General features: G+C 36.0%; 2 protein-coding genes and 1 long non-coding RNA gene across 5 annotated transcripts in view; 1 reads left to right on the top strand and 2 right to left on the bottom strand.

The window, feature by feature from the left end:
• The window catches only part of Cad87A (cadherin 87A), a 672,761-nt gene that overhangs the window by 72,284 nt on the left and 580,874 nt on the right, over positions 1-19,603 (top strand). For all 3 annotated transcript variants that reach the window (XM_089252829.1, XM_089252827.1, XM_089252828.1), the window contains 2 exons: positions 1,336-1,414; positions 6,486-6,598. In XM_089252829.1, the coding sequence (XP_089108955.1) occupies positions 1,336-1,414; positions 6,486-6,598 (192 nt within the window). The remainder of the gene's footprint in view (positions 1-1,335; positions 1,415-6,485; positions 6,599-19,603) is intronic.
• LOC149067025 (uncharacterized) lies at positions 514-7,034 on the bottom strand. Its single transcript, XR_016195369.1, has 2 exons — positions 6,896-7,034; positions 514-724 (listed from the first exon to the last, which is right to left on the bottom strand). It is a non-coding gene; the product is annotated as an uncharacterized LOC149067025 (long non-coding RNA).
• LOC149067024 (uncharacterized) lies at positions 15,533-16,582 on the bottom strand. The gene has a single exon (XM_089252830.1). The coding sequence runs from the start codon at positions 16,510-16,512 to the stop codon at positions 15,580-15,582; it is 933 nt and encodes a 310-aa protein (XP_089108956.1). The 5' UTR covers positions 16,513-16,582; the 3' UTR covers positions 15,533-15,579.

The raw sequence follows: 19,603 nt of genomic DNA, 5'->3' as shown, positions 1-19,603 counted from the left end.
TCTATCAAGTTAACAAAAACTATTTGACATCATTGACAGTAAGATTTTGACAGTTTTAATACCATAGTTAGTTTCTGGAGTCAAAAACCTAACCCTGATGCCCTATCATACATATTTCGAATAAGCAGCTCTATTCCACTTAGCAAATTGAACACAGGTAATCAGTAGCTTAGATAAATAAACCATAAAATTATATTTTATATGTTCTAGGCTCTTATGTTAAAGAATTCAAAATTGCAAATTATAATTAACATTTTGTTTTAATTATTGTAATAAATTAATGTTTAAAAATAAAACATTCTGGTATGCAAAAAAGTAAGTTTTTCATCATGTTGTATACCTATTGTGTTCAAAACATTATCAAAAGGCATTCATTAAGATTTTTGACGGTTTAAACCAGTTTTGATGCTTGTCATGTCAAAACCCAACCCTGCTTATAGATAGAGCAGACAGAATGAGGTATAGGGTGATAATTTTTTTTTTTCAAACTTTTTATGAAAGCAATCAACTTACTTCATAACCCTGTGGGTGCTCAAGCAATCCTGGCTCCAACGCCACTCCAGACGGGACCTTGATAAAACATAATTCTGGATACCCTACCCATCTTTTAATCAAAACGGAATCCTTGGCAGAGATTGAGAGAGGAGGTGAGCTGAACAGCAATGTTTCCTTTATTGCCGCCTAACCAATTGTTTTGCCAATGGGGGCTCCAGCTTTAGTTTCCCTAGAAGAGAAAAAGCACTGCTTGGTATGATTAGAAAAAAGTGTAAAGTTGAGGATTTGCGGGGCCCTGGGCGCGCGTAATTTAATCCGCCACTGGTGTGTATTGTCGAAGAGAGTTGACAGACTGGACTGGAAGATTCCCAAAAAAAATGTAATTTATATATTGTGTAAGAAGAGCAGAAAAGAATTATGTGGTTGCTAGTATAACTTATTTTGGCCAAAAAAGTTTTTTGTAACCAAGTCATTTCTGTGATTTTGCTTTGGCTTGAGTCAATCTTATAAGATACTGAAATACTGCTGTGAAAAACAAAATTAAAAAATTTTTCCAAAAAAAATCTAGATTTTTATTATGCTATGATTATGTTGTCTAAGAAGAGTACCCTCCTCCATCCTATTTTTTCTAATTTTTTGAGTGGGAGCCCTGCGAATAAGAAAAGGTCACAGAATTTTGGTATTTGGTAGACACCCTGAAATTTATCTTATCAGCCAGCTGTTAAAAATCTTTGTATGGATTTGCGGAGAAAGAGGTCATCCTCATATATATATATATATTAGTAATTGAAGTTTTTACAGTTGGAATGAAAAGAAATTTAGTTTCATTAACCTTTTTAGGGTACAAAAGTGATAAAACTACTTGCTCAAGATGGTGATGTAGGCAATCAACGATATATTATATATGAACTTGTGTCAAGTGAGTAAATTTATGTGATTTAGTTTTAGTAAATTTATATGATTTGCAGTTTTAACTCTTTAACGCCCAGATAGAAAACCTGGGAGGGTCGTGAAAATACCAAGTTTCTTGTGTTCGAAGTGGACTCGTCCAAATTTCGTCCACTTTCCCTCTCCCCACCCTTTCTCCATGAGTTTTTATTCATGCCACCCTTTGCATTGACGTTCACCCTTTCATTTCAATGGATTTTTGAGAGATAATTTGTCTATACTGAAAACACCCCTTTCCTCACAGTATTATCTCTTTGGACTAAGGGGGGTACTCAATGCATTTTACATTCTCAAGGAACATTCTAGTACATCAGCTTTTAAAATCCCATTGATAGGGTGTTGCAGTTGTCTTTTCCGTTCCCGCCTCTGACAAGAGCTTTCATCTTCTTTCCCGTTGGTGACAAAAGCCCACGAAAACATACCCATAACCCCTAGCTGGGCCGACTTGAGGCAGTTATGGGCATTAACCTACTCGGCCGACTTCGTTCGATCTGGGCATTATAGAGTTAAATAGGGGATGCTGATAATATGCAAGTTTTCCTTGATATTTTCACATTAAAGATGCTTGAAGGATAAAACACCCAAAAGGGGCTTCTCTCCCCTGACGACGTTCCAGGAAGAGGCCACCCACGTTCTTTGTTTTTCTGTTTTTACTCTCTGTTTTTAGATATGTGTGTGCTTGTTGTAGACGAGGGTGGTCATGTAGAATCGTCCTCCTTATAGATGGATTAATCATCAGTTAATTGTTATGATTCAATACTTTACTGATTGAGAATCTTCTTCCTATCGAAAGAACCTCTAACAGTGCTGTCAAACCTCCAACTATCGAAAACCATGGGCGTAAGTTTCTTTAAAATATTTGGGAGCATGCAGAAATATAGTGGGGGGGGGGGGGAAAGAATCCTGACACCATATATTTCTATATTATCTATGGGCTGTATTAAAGTTTACGCCTATGTAGCAAACACAGCTTATAATGAACTTCTGGATTTTATGTAAACTAAAGTTTTTTGTGCCAAAAGGAATTATCTCTTCCTATAGCAAGTTCCCCTATTAGACAGAGGAACAAATTTTTGCTCCCTTGAAGTTTTTTTACTATAAGATTTGACTATATTTAAATCAAAATAAAAGTATTCTTGAAAATAAAAATGTTGCAATAAAAAAATATGAATGGTGTATTTGTAAGATTTGAATTTGCTGCAACAGTAGTTGAACTGAACTTTAGAGTAACTTGGATAGCGTCAAGATGAACAGTTTCCAGTTTGGTCTTGCATTGCTGCCAGCTTTAACTTGTTCAAATTATTCACGCTTTTATTTGTAAAACCAGAATTGGGTCAGAACTCTGTTCATCAGAAATGGTTTTTATTTAAATGTTAAAACTTCTAACAATTCAAATGAATGTTTTTGTCATAGTAGTAATGTATATAATATATGAATGACAAATACATTTTTTATATAAAATACTCTGTTTATAGCTTTAATATTTAATGTATTGTAATTTTTTTAATGTAAAATGTCAATTTTTTGTCTGTGCAGATTACATTTCATTCATTAAAATTAAATTATATCCATTACAGATTATATTCCATTCAGTAACGTTCAATAATTACATAGCATTGAATAACATTAACCTTAACTGTTATACTTATTAATATTTGTTTAGTTTTTGTACTTGGGTCTTCCTTTCATCAAACCCTGGGAGCGTCTTGACATTCCTATTAGATCTTTGCTGAACTTTGCTCTTTTTCTTTCTTTCAAACCGAACACAACTTTAGTCTGTTGTCATGGGCAATTGACTTCCCATTGAGTTGTACCATACGTGTGTGTGTATACATAACATAAAATTCACAGGTGCACAATAAGATTGCTGTGAGCGTGTTAAGACCGGAATAGTTCTTGGAGTAGTCTGACCCACCCCTTGAGAAGACTACTCGCTGTGGAATGTCAGCACTAGCTGGCAGATCTGGTTCACGTGGTTCAGTTTACTCTACAGGTGGTGGCGTGTTTGAATTTCTCATTCACAGCTGGTCTCGATGATGGACTGCATAGCCTGATGCTCTGTTTACTCTAGACATAACTCTTCCAATGGGAGTAGAAATCTCTCCCGGAACCCACTTTCGTTCACTACCATAATTTCTACACCAAACCTTATTTTTGGACTTGAACTTTGTATTTCTATTAACTGGTAGATGACTTTCTGGTTTCAGTAAGTCCAAATGACTCTGGATGGTTTGATTGAACATTTCCCTTGCAGGAGTCTCTTCTGTTGATGCGTTTGGGGTCTGCCTATAGTGGAACAGAAACAACTTATCCAACCGTTCCTAGAAAGAATTACCTTTGTTCTTTTTCATGGTGCCCTTCATTGAACGCACTGACCTTTCTGCCAGCCCATTCGACTGGGAATGGTATGGGGCAGTATGAACATGGGTAATACCCCTTTCGCGAAGAAAATCTGAGAAAACTTAACTGGTAAATGATGTTCTGTTATCACACTCTCACTTTTATTCTGCAATTTGTACAGTGGAGATAACGCAGATGACATGTTTGGCAGAAATTTAGCATAGTGAGTCAGTAACTCTATGAAGGATCTTAGTTCCTCCACATTGGCTGGCTCAGGTGCTTTCTCAATAGTATCCAACTTTGTTTGGACAGGATGCAGACTATCCAAATCTATCCTGTACCCTAAATACTCTGCAGATGGCTGCATGAAAACATTTTGATGGATGCAGTTTGATGCCAGCCTCTTGCAAGGTTGTCAGGACCCTTTTTAGGTTCCTTAAATGATCTTCTGCTGATCGACCTGTGATAAATCATCTAAATAGCACAAAGCACTATCATGTCCCTGCAGAAATATATTTTAACGAATAATATAAAAATATATTTTACTTTGAATTAAGTTATTAAAAAAAGTGCTGCTAAATAAGTGAGTCAGTCAGCACAAAAAAATTCATTGATCATTATGAATGAAAATTTCATATTTTTACACACTATGCGAAATTAGTGTATAAAATAGAATATTAAGACGTTTTGATTGATTTGTGATCAATTGAATTTTTTTATGAGGTATAGGTGCCAAAATGAAGAAAACATTGAGGGGCTGAAAGTTGCCATTTGTCCCGTATATACGGGCTCAAGCCCTTATGCAAGAGAGGGAGTGGGGCGTCGCATATTGTATATTGATTATTGGTGGCCCAGCCACCTCGTAAAATATATTGGGGGCCCTCAAACAGCCTCAGTACCCAGGTTCCTGCGCTTAAGCAATAAGGATGTTTACTGCCATTGCTCATGAAATGCTTTGTTTATGTTTTGACTTCTGCACGTTATTTATACATTACTGAAAAAAAATGTTGCATCACTCTGCAAGATAATGGATTCAATTCATTAAATGGGTTTTAATTAATTAATCAATTAAAAGGTTTTAAATTTTCTATTCAATTAAAGAAGGGTTTAATTAATTGATTAAATGGGTTTTTAATTAATTAGCTCACAATTCACAATCAAAAAGTAATTGATTGTTTATTAAGTTATGAACTAGTAAGCTATTCCAGACCGGGCCATATACACATAGAAATTTGATGCAGCAGTACCAAAAAAGGTTGAGAACAACTGCCCTAGACCACTAGGCAACAAATATATCAACATGTGCACACGAGCTCCAAGGAAAGATGGAGATATTTGTTGCCTCTGTAGTCTAGTGGTCTAGGGTGTTCACCCAGAAAGTGAAAGGACATGGGTTTGATTCCTCTCTCTCTCAAAGGCAGTTGAATTTTCTCTTTTCTAAATATATCTTCTCATCAGCCAGCTCTTAAGAACCTTTGTGAACAAATATTGTCTCCAACTGTTAGTGTTTAAATCTGTAATAAATATTTCTTATTAAAATTACTGTATTCCCTTGCATTAGCCGACATGCCGGAAACATTGAGGGAGATCAGCATGCAGGGAATACCAGTATTTCCTTGCATACCAGGAAATTTAAATCACCAATTCTGGAAAATTCTTAAATATCTTTATCATAAAAATTAATTGAATTGGCTAAATGCTTGCTTCTACTAAACAATACATGCACCTCATCCACATTCTTCTGAGGTATTTCTAACAAGTTTGTACATGTTGGAATGTGCATGTATGTGTGTTGAACTTATGTGAAGTTTATTTCTGTGTAATGCTTATTATATGTGTAGTGCTGCCATCAATTTTTCTGACTACGAGGAGGTGTAATGATGAACAATTGTATTATTGTAGGACTGTTGCTTTTTGTGATGAGACTTTTTTAATGGGGAGGTTGGCTTGCATTCGCGCCTCGAAGTTGGGAACCACAGAAAACCAACTTAATGCGGAATGCATGCATACTGTGATCTTTATTAAACCTTGCTTTTCTTGGCATATCAGAAACGGACTAGACCCAACATTAAAAAATCTGGTGTCCCTTGTTCAGCTGCATGACGGCTAATGCATTGAATAAGGTATTTTCTCTGCCACACATCATTAGTTAAAGGAAAATTCAACATAGAAAACATGTTATTAGGTGAAGCATTATAAAAAACATATGGGCTGTGCATTGTTGAAATGAGAATGATACAAGACATCTGATAATTGCCAGAATTCAAGGCATGAAGTTAGGCAAGATATCTTGATAAAAAAGCAGCTGTGCAAGGGAGGGTGCGCACTGGAACGATGTAGTCTGCAATTCTACACAAAATGGTTAAAACCTGAATTTCAAGTTTTTAACCAATATGTATTGAGTTGCAGGTTGTATCTCTTATAGTATCGGTCCAGTATCTAATGTACCTTAGAGATAATTGTAAGTTAAGTGAAGTGAATTGGTTTCCCACTTGACATTCATGCATTCCATCATTCTTTTATTTGTGAACATTTTGGCATAAAAACACTGATTTCATCGTTGCAATCAGATATGGTTTGTCTAGTTTGGTGAAGCATTTACACACAAAAACTAAACAGGTTCCCAGAGAGAGAATCAAATGTAGTTTTTCCATGTTTACTATAGTTCCATATTACAGACAATTTTTTTTATTTTGCATTAGATCCAGAAGAATTATTTTCTATAAATGCTGAGAATGGTGAAATCAGAACAAAAAAACTTCTAGACAGAGAGCTATTTTCTGCATCGAATGGAATAGTCAACATAATTGTGAAGGTTTGTGTTTTTTGTCAACATTTCAATTATCTATATACAGTTGAACTTGGTTGACTCAAAGCTCAAAAGAACAGCCAAAAAGTTTGAATTATTCAATTCAGCAATAAAAATAACTATACATTTGCAAAAAATCAAAAACACTCATTTACTATAAAAATGTATTGAATGTGATACAAAGGCTGTGTATCAATTAAAATTAGAGATTACAATTCAAATAAATAATCATTAAAATTTACATATTCATTTAATTAATGCAAGGTGGCAAGTTAAAGAGAAAGGAGTCATTTATTTACTCACCGTCTGCAACAAAAGCAGAGGGTCTGCTTTTGTTGCTGTTCACTGTCACTCTGTGATGACATTTTTTCTTCTTCCTGAGGGTCTCATCCTCTGTCGCCAAACGGCACCCTCTTGTGCGCCAACTGGCATAGTGTTACAAATTACCCATCACACCTCCCTACTTTGGAAAACTTGCCATCGATAAAATTGATGGCTGTGTCCACTAACTTTACCAGCTCGTTATGTTACTCAATGTCCACAAGTGTCCATTCTGTCCACCGCTTTTCATGCTGGTGCGTGGCTTCTAGTGCCACTTGGCCTGGTCGATGCCTTGATGAAGCCTGGTCGACGATGCTTTGATGATAGTGCTGCGATGGTGACGACTTGGTGACAATACCTCAATGATGGTGCTGCAATGTTGACGTGGCCCTGACAAACCATGAATTGACCCTGGTGTGGCATGGTCATGATGCAGCAGCTCATCGTTGCTCCAATATTGATGTGTGCATGTTTCAAAAGGAAAAAAAAATATTCTTGGTTATTTTGATATATTACAAAACAAAACGCCTCTCCTGGCGGCCACTCCTTCCCTCCCCACACTTACCACCTGTACACTATTGCTTGCTGTACAGATTTGCCAAAATTTTGATTTATATTCAATTTGGGGAGACAGTGCATGTGACTATATACCAAAAACAATCGAGTAGAGTGAGTGACGCCAGAATAAATAATACACATTTACAAAATTCAAACACATGCATCAATACCACAAATGCCATTATCAACAACTCAAAATTTCTGTAAATTGAGAATTTAAAAAATTTTATTTCCCTCTGCAATGATGAAGAAAATACTCATTAGACACATTTATACCAACTCTAAAAAAATTTTACTCTAGAACAAATTCAAATTCCAAAAAAATTCAATCAATTTTCATGTACAATATGGCACTCTGCAATCGAAACAATGTCTGGTTCAATTGATTTAAATTCAACAAATAAAAACAAATTATATTCAAAACTTTCCATCTATACTGACTTTGTATTTACAATAGGAGCTTGTTCGAAATTCCTTCAAAATTTGAAATGTGATGTGTGAATTTGTTTATATACACTCTTATCAAAACATTCGAGAACAACCGAAATTAAAATTTGTTATTTCATACAATTGTTATCAACACAACTATCCTTGAGAACTACAATATTAAAATTACTGTTAAATTTTAAATTATTATTTGTTGTGATTGCATATATATGTATATATTTTTGTTTCATATGTCAAACTGCAACTCAACCACGGGATCAGTGTGGAGGTGTTATAGTTCAAGTTATGCACAGACATAACTAATCATTGACAATTGTATCACCTCAACACAAGTTATTTTACAATGCCTGCACTGAAAAAAATTTATGTTGTAGGCATGGATAGTAATCTCATGAAAGTATATCTCAAAACACTCATATAATCAATCAGAAAAATTTTACATCTTGAAAAATTTGGATGACATCATTTTACGAGTTAAATTCTTGGCTTTAGGTCATACCTGGCTTGAGGTTCAGGGTTGTCATTTGCCTTGAGTTCACCTTCTGGCTCACCAATTGCATCCCCTTCTGTGTTCACCAAGTACAAGTGTGAGAATCATTGAGTGTATGGGATCATTCTGTTTACATGTGTGTTGAATGTTTTTCCTGTTTTTCTAGTACATGACAAACATTTATAATTAACTTTTGAAAATCTCTCAAACACTCTAAAGCGACCTTCGAATTTAGGTTTCAGCTTCTGTGACAACCCTGGTTTTAAGTTTGGAGTTTTATAAAACATAATGACCCAATTGGATAATCAAATTTTTCATTACTTTTTCTAATTCTACTGTGAGCCATATGTTTAACTTCTTGTTCCTTTAAATTTTACAAAACTTTTTGAAATATTTCATTTAATGTTTGTACCATGTGTTGGATGTAATCAAATTTGGTCTGGTGTGGTTTGTGTTTCTCTGTGTTCAAAGTGTATGGTAATCTGTTAACTCGACCATGTTCCAAAAAAAATGGTGATGTGTGGGTTGCCTCATGTATTGCTGAATTCAATGCTAACATTGTCTGAGGCAGACAAGTGTCCTAATCACCATTACTAGACATGGAAGCTAAAATATTAGCTCGTTTGGCTTTTCTACTCGTCTATTGACGTGTGCAGAATATATGTGGTGTCTTTTCTGTATACCATGTACTTTAGTGCAGAATTCACTGAATTTTGTAGTGAAATATCTAGCATTGTCTGTAATTAATGTGTGTCAACAGCATTTATGTACAATGTAATTGTTGAAAAAAACTTCAGCTATAGTTGTCAACTTAAGGTATGACAGTGGAACGAGATGTATGTATTTCGAAAAAGCATCTATATCATGGATAGAACATAACTGACCTGATTACTCCTGTTTAATCCTACATCCATTTTTCAATTCAATTCACTTTAAAATTTACATATTCATTTAATTAATGCGAGGTGGTAAGTTGGGGAGAGAAAGGAGTCATTTATCTACTCACCGCCACCGGGCAGAGGATCCACTCTTGTTGTTTACTGTCACTCTGTGATGTCTATTCAAAAGCTCTCATTACTGGGAGGATTGAAAAAGTGGCAAACCATTATAAAGGCATAAACTATTATACATAATACTGGCAGCGTTAAAGAATTGACAATCCATTGTAAAGACACAGAGATGCCACTGATGTGATATAACGTGTCAAATATCGGAATTTCGAAAAATGACGCGTTATTTCCTAGTTCTAAGAAGAAAAAAGTAGAGAGGGAAAACCCCTCCAACTTTTTTTACCATGTATCATGATCGCGCGACCTTGAAAAACTGGTTTTCCTATTACTTTGTACACTGTACTCTATTGATACACACGCGAGTTGTTGACAAATAAAATGAGAGAGAGATCTAGTTGCTTCCCTGAAATCCCTGAATCCTTCCATCCCTATTACAGGCGAAGTCAGAATCAGAATAACAACGTAATTTTAAATTTTTGACATTTGATAAATTCAACATAAAATGTTTAGAATCGTTTACATATCCCAATAATTTTAACAAAATATTCGTGTTTCAGACCTGGATTTTCCTGAAATTGTGACAATATATTAACAGCATAACAAATATCTGGACGTGTACGATTTGCAATAAATGCCTAGCAACCTAATACACTTCTGTAAGGAAAATTGCTCATTTCACTTATTTGATCAGTAATAGCTGGACAGTCAAGTTTTGTTAGTACACAACTTTTAGCAATAGGTAAAGAACAATGAAGATATCTGTATTTAGAATACATATTACAAATTTTATCTATATATTGGTGTTGATGAATAAATATCTTGACATCCTCTTCAATGAATTCAACACCTAACAATTTTTTAGTTGGACCTAAATCTTTTAAGTCAAATTTACTGTTCAAAAGAGATTTAGCATGGTTTAAATCATTTTCTGATTTTCCAAAAATAATAATATACATAATAATAATAAATTTTTTCCAAATATATATACACAATTACACCATTTCAATGTCTTAAATTGTAAAGATTTAAGAACAGAATCAAATTCTAAAAACCACTCGCGTCCACTCTGACGTAGACCATAGATTGCTTTGTTCAAGCGACAGACATAATTAGGTTTGATAGTCAATGAAACCAAATGGTTGTTTCATGTACACCTCATGATTCAATTTCGCATAAAGATATGCGCATTTGACATCTAATTGATAATGAAGCCATCAAAGACAACTTACTAACAAACTGAAAAATAACCTCACAAGTGTAAAGTTGACCACAGGATTAAATACTTCTTCATTAGAGTCACCTTTGATTTGATTGTAACCTTTAGTTACAAGTCTAGCTTTATAGCATTCAATGTTCCCTTTTTCATTTCTTTTCACTGTGTAAACCCATCTATTCTCCAAGATTTCATATTCTCGGGTTGAGGAACCAAAGTCCACACTTCAGGTTCATTCATAACACCCATCTCTGCATCCATAGCTTTCTGCCATTCAGATGAATCAGGAGATTTCATAGCTTCGTGAAAGTTTCGCGGAATTTTTACGTCAACATGATTAGCTTCGAGTTTAGTGATTTTCACTTTCCCTGAACATTTGTTTTTACCACTGAAATCGAAAACATCCTTATTATATCTAATCTTATTTTTTTCACAATATTTTTTGATATCATGATGTGAACGTAATCTTATATTTGTTCCGGATATTCCGTAATAAATATCAACACGTGATCCGCCAGATCGAGGAACAGCTTTACGTATCCAATTAACATCACTACAAGGAATAATGTCAGATGCGGTTGAAACTTGAATTTGCGATCCGCTCGCCACTTTTGAAATTCGAATTTGCTATTCGTCATCAGATTTTGAACTTCGAATTTTCGATTCGTCATCAGATTTTGAAATTAGAGTTTGCGGTTCCTCCGTTGATTTTGAACTTTCGGATCTCTCTTCAGTTGATGATTAACTTCGGAATTTTCGTCCACGGAACTAGTATAACATTTATCATCAAAAGTTTTCATTTCGAAGTGATAATAACTTTCTCTTTTACGATCGGGATCCAGTATCGCTTCCACATCAGTAACATTTTCATCAAAACGAACATTTGATGTTTCGACCAATTGATTGGATTTAGGCATCCAAATCCTATATCCCCGCGTTCGCTGCGCATATCCAATCATAATACCAATTTTAGCTCTTGGATCGAATTTCTTATGTTTTTGCTTTGGGATACCTACAAAAGCTTTACATCCGAATACTTTGAAATGTTTGACTGGAGGTTTATTTCCGCTGTACAGTTCAAATGGTGTTTTATTTTGACCTTTCAGACAAACCCTGTTTCTTAGGGCCCCTTTCACACGGAGCGGATGCGGACGCGGGTCCGCATACCCTTTCAAACGAGCACTGAAGATGCGGACGAATCGCCTGCATCTTTAGTTCGAAATTCGTGCATAAAAACTGTTTTTTCGCAATTTTTGTAATTATTTTTCTCCTTCACCCCTGATTCAGTGCCCATAGGCAGCCTAGAGGCATTCTTTGGTGGTTTAATCTAGTGCCACATAGAATATGGGAATAAAGATGTCTTCATTCCGATCCTCACAAGTAGTCGATGGGAGAAAATGTCTTCAAATATTTTCAAAATATTTTGAAAAAAAAAAATCTGTCTTTTCGGAAAAATGTGGAAGAAAGATTCCAAAAACATCCAATGTTCGAAAAATCAAATCCAAAAACATCCAAAACTTTCGATGTTCCAAAAAAAAGAAAAAAAAATTCAGGAGATATCAAAGAATTTGCAAGTAGTGAAAAAGGGGAGGGGTAGAGACTTTCAAAATGCCTGTGCTTAGAAATATTCACATCACAATTCTGTCTTAGGCCGGGATTACAGTATAAAAGTTCGTTTATAAAACTTGAAAAATGCAACCAATAGGCGGATCAGTTAAGTTCTCTCGAATGTAACAGATGTGTTTATTGGTTAAATTTTTCAAGTTTTATAAAATAACTTTCATAAACCTTTCAGAGTGAAATCCCATCCTTAGATTAGTCTCACTTCTGAAATATAAAATTTCATTTTTTTTCAGTTTATACACCGAATATCGAGTAAAATAAACTTGTAGGTATCGGAGGAACCACCAGAAACGTTCAAGTGCTAGGGCCTTCAAACGACTTAATCCATCCCTGAGTGAACACCGTACGTGGATAACGTTGTTTAATAAAAGTATTTTTTTTTAAGTTTAAAGAAATTAACAGCTAAAAAGTTTAAAAAAATAACAAATATTTAAAATAATATTTCAGATATTTATATTTTTAAATAATTTTAAAAATTTAAAAAGAAAAAAAATTAAAATTTTTAAATTAAATTTAAAAGTTATTAAAGTATGTAGTCAATTAAATATTCGCAATGAACAGAACCTGGCTTATAATTTTGGTCCCATCAGTGGCCGTTGTTGGCAAGTTTTATTGTATAAAATTGTGAAATATGGACAAAAGGCTGTTAAAGTTGCTATATCTCCATCTCAGAAGGAAACGGAGGGATAGACATATGTGGGTACATTATATTAATGAACAGGGACCTTCATATGGTGTTTTTAAGGGTATTTATGGCAAATAATTAAACAAATTCCGTGCAAAATCACCTTCAAAAAGTAGCCAAAGATGCGGACGAATTCGCTCCGCATCCGCATCGTGTGAATAGCTCCGAATAAACCTATTGTCAAAACTTCTATGTGCGGATGCGGAGCCCGCACTCGGTTTTGACACATGCGGACGACGTCCGGACCCGCATGAACATTTCCTAGGTGCGGAGATTTTTCGGCTCGTCTGAAAGGCGCAGTATATTCCAATTGTTAAAACTTCTTTCGGACCTGCATCCGCTCCGTGTGAAAGGGGCCTTAGTTGCCTATGGCCGGCTTCTCGGAAGGTTTGGTGATCTGATGTGGGCCACACGATCTATTTGGTAATCTGATGCAAGCCACTTGAGTGATTCTGTGATGTTTCGCTGGCCACTTGGGTTTTTTGATAATATTGATCAACAATTTTAACTTCTTTTTTTAACATGAGTGAAACACATTTTTAGACTGATTTTGTGGAGATTTTTCGGCTCGTGTGAAAGGCGCTGTATATTCCAATTGTTAAAACTTCTTCCGGACCCGCATCCGCTCCGTGTGAAAGGGGCCTTACGTAGGTGAAATAAAATAACGCTTCTGTCCAAAACTCATTTTTCAATCCACTTTGTTTCAATAGAGAATTGATTGCATCAATGGCAGTTTGATTATACCTTTCAGCAACCCCGTTCTGTTGAGGCGTATAATCGTTTGTACGTTCGGCTCTAATACCTTGATTCTCAAGAAATTCGTTAAATTCTTTCTTGCAAAATTCCATTCCATTGTCAGTTTTTATGTTTTTTATTTTTAAGTTTAGAAATCTTTCCGCTCTTTTCTGGAAACGACGGAAACATTTAAATACGTCAGATTTGTTCTTGATAGGAAAAACTAACCTTTCGTGAATAATCGTCGATTATTGTTAAAAAATATTTGCAACCGGAAATTGATTGATCAGGAACTGGACCACAAACGTCCATATGTAATAGTTCTAAGGGCTTCTTTGATCGAATTTTTCCAAGAGATCTATAAGAAATTCTCTTGGATTTACATAATTTGCGAATGTCACAGGATTGCATGGAATTTTTTAATTCAGGCAAACCTCTCACACCAGAACACTTGGCTGTGTGCCTTATATAATCGGCGTCTATGTGTCCGTAACGCTTATGCCATAGATTTATGTCAGCTTTAGTTGTCACTGTTAGATTGTGAGATTTGATACTCTGTTCGGATTTAGGTATCTGTGCAGAACTGATATCACGGACTTCTTTAGATTTCTTAACTATCTTTTCATACTTAGGTTTAACGAAGTATAACATGTCTTGCCTTCGGGCGTAAAATATCTTTTTCCACTCGACTTTCTACATCATTTACAGCTAGAGACATCGTTGCATTTGCTATAGGTTTATATTCGATAAATAGATCGAGATTATTACAAAAATGACCTGTCGCGGCTGTATCTATTAGCCAATTAAATTTTTCTGCAGGATCATTATTTTGAATTGCGAAAGCTTCACTTAAATATGCATTATGCTCTGCCGCATTCCTTTGTGGTCTATCAGATGACCTAAGAACCTTAGTTCAGTGACGCCGAAGACACACTTGTCCTTGTTGAGGGTGACGTTCGCATCATGGAATCGTCGAAGAACTTCTCTGAGACGTCTGTCGTGTTCTTCTTGAGTGACGCCCCACACTAAAGTGTCGTCTGTCAGGTTCGTCACGGCTGGAATACCCTGTAGAAGGTCTGCAATGTCTCGTTGAAAAACTTCTGGAGCTGAAGAAATTCCAAACGGAAGTCTCAAGAAACGGAACCTTCCGAAAGGCGTGATGAAAGTTGTCAGCCTTCGGGACTTCTCTGCCAGTTTCTTCTGCCAAAACCCTGTTGTGGCGTCCAGCTTGGAAAAGATCCTGGCCTCTGGTGGTATTTGGCCCAACAGATGATCAACTGAAGGTAACGGAAAGTTCTCGCGTTGAACACTGCTGTTCAACTTGGTCAGATCGACGCAGAGCCTGATGTCTCCATTCGGTTTTGCTGCTAACACCAGTGGAGCACACCATTCACTAGGTTCCGTCACCGATTCGATTATTCCGTCCTTCAACATCGCATCGAGATGCTGTTTTATTTTATCCATTAATAGGATAGGAACTCGCCTTGGAACGTGAACTGCAAAGGGCACGGCACCAGGCTTCAGCTTGATTTCGTATTCTCCCTTCAGTTCTCCAAGCCCATCTAAAATTCGTGGAAATTCTTTTTCCAGGTCGACTTGAGTTATGCTGTGAGCCGTCACTTCATTGAGTCGTTGAATCAACTTTAGTTGGACGCAATGTTCTCTTGACAATAATGGACGATCGGGTCCCTTGATCACATAGACTTTTGCCGACGTAGAGGCTGACTTGCAAGTTAGCTGGCACTCAAACATTCCCTCGACGTTCAAGTTCGCTGCACCGAGACTCGAAAGATTCCGGTCAGGAGGCTTGAGTTTCGGAAATCTGCTTTTATTCCGTTTGTAGAGACTGTCTGGGATGACTGTCACATCTGCTCCTGAATCCAGCAGAAAGTTGACTCGGACATCTCAGACTAAGATGTCTTCTTCCCAAGTCTCTTTGTGCGATGACGCGGATGATACTAAGTAGCCAAGGAATGTCCTCGACGTCTTTACCCCGACTTTACGCACTGACGAAATGTTCGCAGCTGCCCTTGACTTGCAAACCCTAGTGAAGTGGTTTTTCTTACGGCACGTGGCGTCCTTGGCCGGGCAGGAATTCTTGTCATGAAACTTTGCTCGTCCGCACCAAAAACAAGATGAAGCTTCAGTCTTACTGCGAGCCTGGCCCTGCTTTTCCTTCGTTGATTGCTCTTGTTTCTTGAACTCTGAGCCATGGCTTCTCCGTGGATTTCTGTGACCCTGGCCGGGTTCCTGGCTAGCTCTGAGCTGGTTTAACGCAGGATTATGTAACTCCTCTTGCTGCTTCTTGACCGATTCGTATTGTCTTGCCATGGTCGTAGCTTTCTCCAGCGTCAGACCTTGCTCCAGCTGAAGCTTCTCGGACAATCTTCGGTCGCTGACAACCACGACGATGCGGTCGCGAATCATCTCCTCTCGGAGAGCTTGATACTCGCATGACTCCGCTAGCACACGGAGAGCAGAGATGAACTCCTCCACTGGTTCTCCGGAGTGTTGAACACGGTTGTTGAACTTGGCCCGCTCGTATATGATATTTTTCCTGGGCAAGAAATGTCTGTCGAATGCCGCTGTAACCAAATCGTACTTCTCTTGGTCCGCTGATGGCAGGTGAAACGTGGTGAAAATGTCCTCCACTTGATCACCCAACAAGTAGAGAAGCGTGTTGACTTGGTCTTTCTCGCCCTTCTTCGCTAGCCCTGATGCGTCGCGAAATCGTTCGAAGCGTTTCTTCCATTTTGGCCATTCGGATGGCGTTGTAAATGAAAACGGTTGGGGACACGGCACTTGAAACGTCGACGACATGTTCTTAGCCCTAACCATAGACTTATGTAAAGCGGCGATTTAGGCTTAGTTATTCGAACGTTAGTAATCAAGCTAAGACTTACTCAATGACGTTCGAAAACTGGATCGGTGGATCTTTCGGGATCCCGCAGCTGCCACCATGCTTCGCTTGGCCTCCTAGACATATCACTAATTGAGTATACACCAGAGCCAACGAGAATAACTTATAATCATCTTTATTTACACAGACGCCTAAACCAGAGCATCCGACATCTCTCATGTCCAACAGTCAACAACCTTGTATCTCTTCGGCCCCATGGCCTTTTCACTCGATCCAATTATTATACATTTCTTCATTTCACCTCCGACACAGAAACCTCCCCTGTAGGTGGTGGTAACTAACTGGTCTGTAGCATGGACATCTCTAGATGACGACTGCCTCGGAGTGAGGCAACTTCGACTATCCTCTGAAGTGTTAATTGCATGAATTCCTGGGAACCTCTGAACTGCCATCTGAATCATTCATCTATTCCAGTAGACGGATATACATTCTGTAAATTCGAAATTTTTCTGTGGGGGGTTCTATATATCCTGGGGGTGAACTATCTCTGCGGTCCTTAGCCGAAAAAAAGTAGTTAAGCCCCGATTTGTCCTTAGATGGCCAGTAGTTCGACTTTTCGATACTATCTCTAAGCTAAGGACTTTTTTTTAGTAGTTACTTAGGACCGCTGCTAAGGACTGCCTAGCACCAGTCCTAAAGCAGCAAGAAAAGTAGTTCACGGCGGCCATCTTGGAAAAGAGGAAATTTTGCCTCTGGCCGCGAGCTCTCGCTGTGATATTTAGCAATGAAATATGCTGTTTTTTTTCGAATTAAAAATTTTTTTACGATAATAATGGCACATAAAACTTGGATTATATCTTCGGTGTCATCAAAGTTGAAGTGATTCATCGTTATATCCTCAAAAACCTGCTGTAGTATACATACGTGTATGTTGACATCGGCGATCGAAGCCACGACGAAGTGCTAGCATGTTCATTACTGAGGTAAGAATTATTTTATTGCTATCGAACTATATAAGAAAAGTGTTAGAGATATTATTAATATTTTTTTGCTCGGTAAATGCGTTATTTAAAAATATAAATGGACATAATGTCACACAATCAATAGGGCAGTGGATCCCACTTGGTAATGCTGGAAAAATATCAAATAGCCCATGTATATTTTGGGTTGTATTGAAAATATTTACATGGCGAATGAAAGATGAATCTTCAATTACGATAATATCAGATTGAAATTTTACATTCTATGTTTTTTGCTACATTAATTTTTTTTAATGAAAAATTATGTTTAAATGAATTGAGCACATGCGTAAATAAATAATTACAAATACAATTCATTGATAATAAATTATAGCACCTAAATGACAAAAATTTAAATTAATTTTTTTGTGATGAGTAATAAAAATTGGCAGTAATGTTAAATATTAAATTTTGTAAAACTCATGCACTAAATTTAGTGTAAATTATTAAAATATAGATTTGATATTTTGAACTGTTCAAATGAACAATATTGTAATACTTAGTGAAAGTTAAATTTTCAGAAAAAAATCATATGCTACTACTTTAAAAATTGCACTCTGTAACTCGCTCTGAGATGAAGAATATTTAATAAGGAATCATTATATTGTTTTGTTGATATAAAAAATGAAGTTCGTACAATGGGACTAAAAAACAAAGTTTTAATTTCACGCACAGTTTTTAGTGTTGAGGTATATATATATATATATATATATATATATATTATAATGAAAGGAAGCAGATTAGTGTTTGAAACATATTACTACTTCAGTATTTGGGTTATGGCCTTGCTGTGTGTGTTCAAATTGAATTTTTTGCCAAAAATTGTTTTTGATTTTGTGTGTATGGGTAACGACAGAAAAAACATTTCCATGTCGAATACTTAAGAACTTTAAAATATAACATTTTGAGATGTTATGGAACTGAAACTTTTAACATTTAAACTTTTAACAAGAATTTATTTTTTAACGATGTTGTTAGTAAACAGCTGATATATATATATATTGTATATACATTTGTGAGACTTTTCTAACTCTTGAAAAATTTTGTTTCCCAGGAAATTGGCTGTAGGTAGCTACGAAGTTATGTGAAGGTTTTCAAAGTTACAAAACATGTCTACCAGAGCAAACAAAGGTAATTTTAATTCTTTGTATTTGACTTTGAGCAACAGTTTCCATTATTATTTTCATGTAAAATAAAATATTTCCATGCATGATTTAATGACATAAATTTTAACATTGTGTCGCATCATTTTCACTGATTTCATTTGTATCAACAACCCTAGTGGAACAAATACAGTCAAACCCCCAATTTAATGCCACCATCCCACCCAAAGAATTTTGGCGTTATATCAGATCGCAGACATAATAGCGTTTCGGAGAGGCTGTATTACATAAATTTACACGTTTATTAAGAAATGTATTTCAGTGTCTCATTTATGTTGCATGATGAATAAAATAACCTATTTTATACACATTCAATTTTAAGTTGAGAAAATTCATAAAAATTGTAAACTGTAAAATCACTTGAATAATATTTCTCAATATAAAACTAAACAGAAACATACTTCCCTCTGAAATTATTGTAATTTCAGCAACACATTTTATATGTGCAAAAACAAAATAAGCAAGGGGGGGGGGGAAAGGTGGCATTCTTTTTAGTCCATACCATATTGGTTTTTCTCAAGAAATATCTTGCTATGAGTAATTTTCTTTATAATCATAATTTTTTCAGATACTATTGAAAGAACAACTCTTTTTGACATAATTGAATTGAGCAAATTAAGATAGATTTCTTAATGGCTACCTGTACCACTCAAAATTTGACCAGTGCAAGTAAAAACATGTATACTGTTGAAAAACCTGTCTTGGCTATATAAATGAGAGGGAGGACATTAAAAAAAACCTTTAGAAGCTTTGCTAACTGAAAAGCAATATTAATTCTTTGAAAATGTTATTATCATATTTACTGATTAGCAAATTTTGTGAATGGAAAGATTAAAACAATTAATATAATTGACGACAAATAATATCATACTTTTTAACTAGTAAGA

Source organism: Pholcus phalangioides, unplaced genomic scaffold, assembly GCF_987345545.1.
Source record: "Pholcus phalangioides strain wild (caught in Gottingen) unplaced genomic scaffold, Ppha-v1.0 ptg000031l_1, whole genome shotgun sequence".
Lineage (NCBI taxonomy): Eukaryota > Metazoa > Arthropoda > Arachnida > Araneae > Pholcidae > Pholcus > Pholcus phalangioides.
The sequence above is the reverse complement of the archived record's forward strand: the minus strand, read 5'-3'. Positions and strand labels throughout refer to the sequence as shown.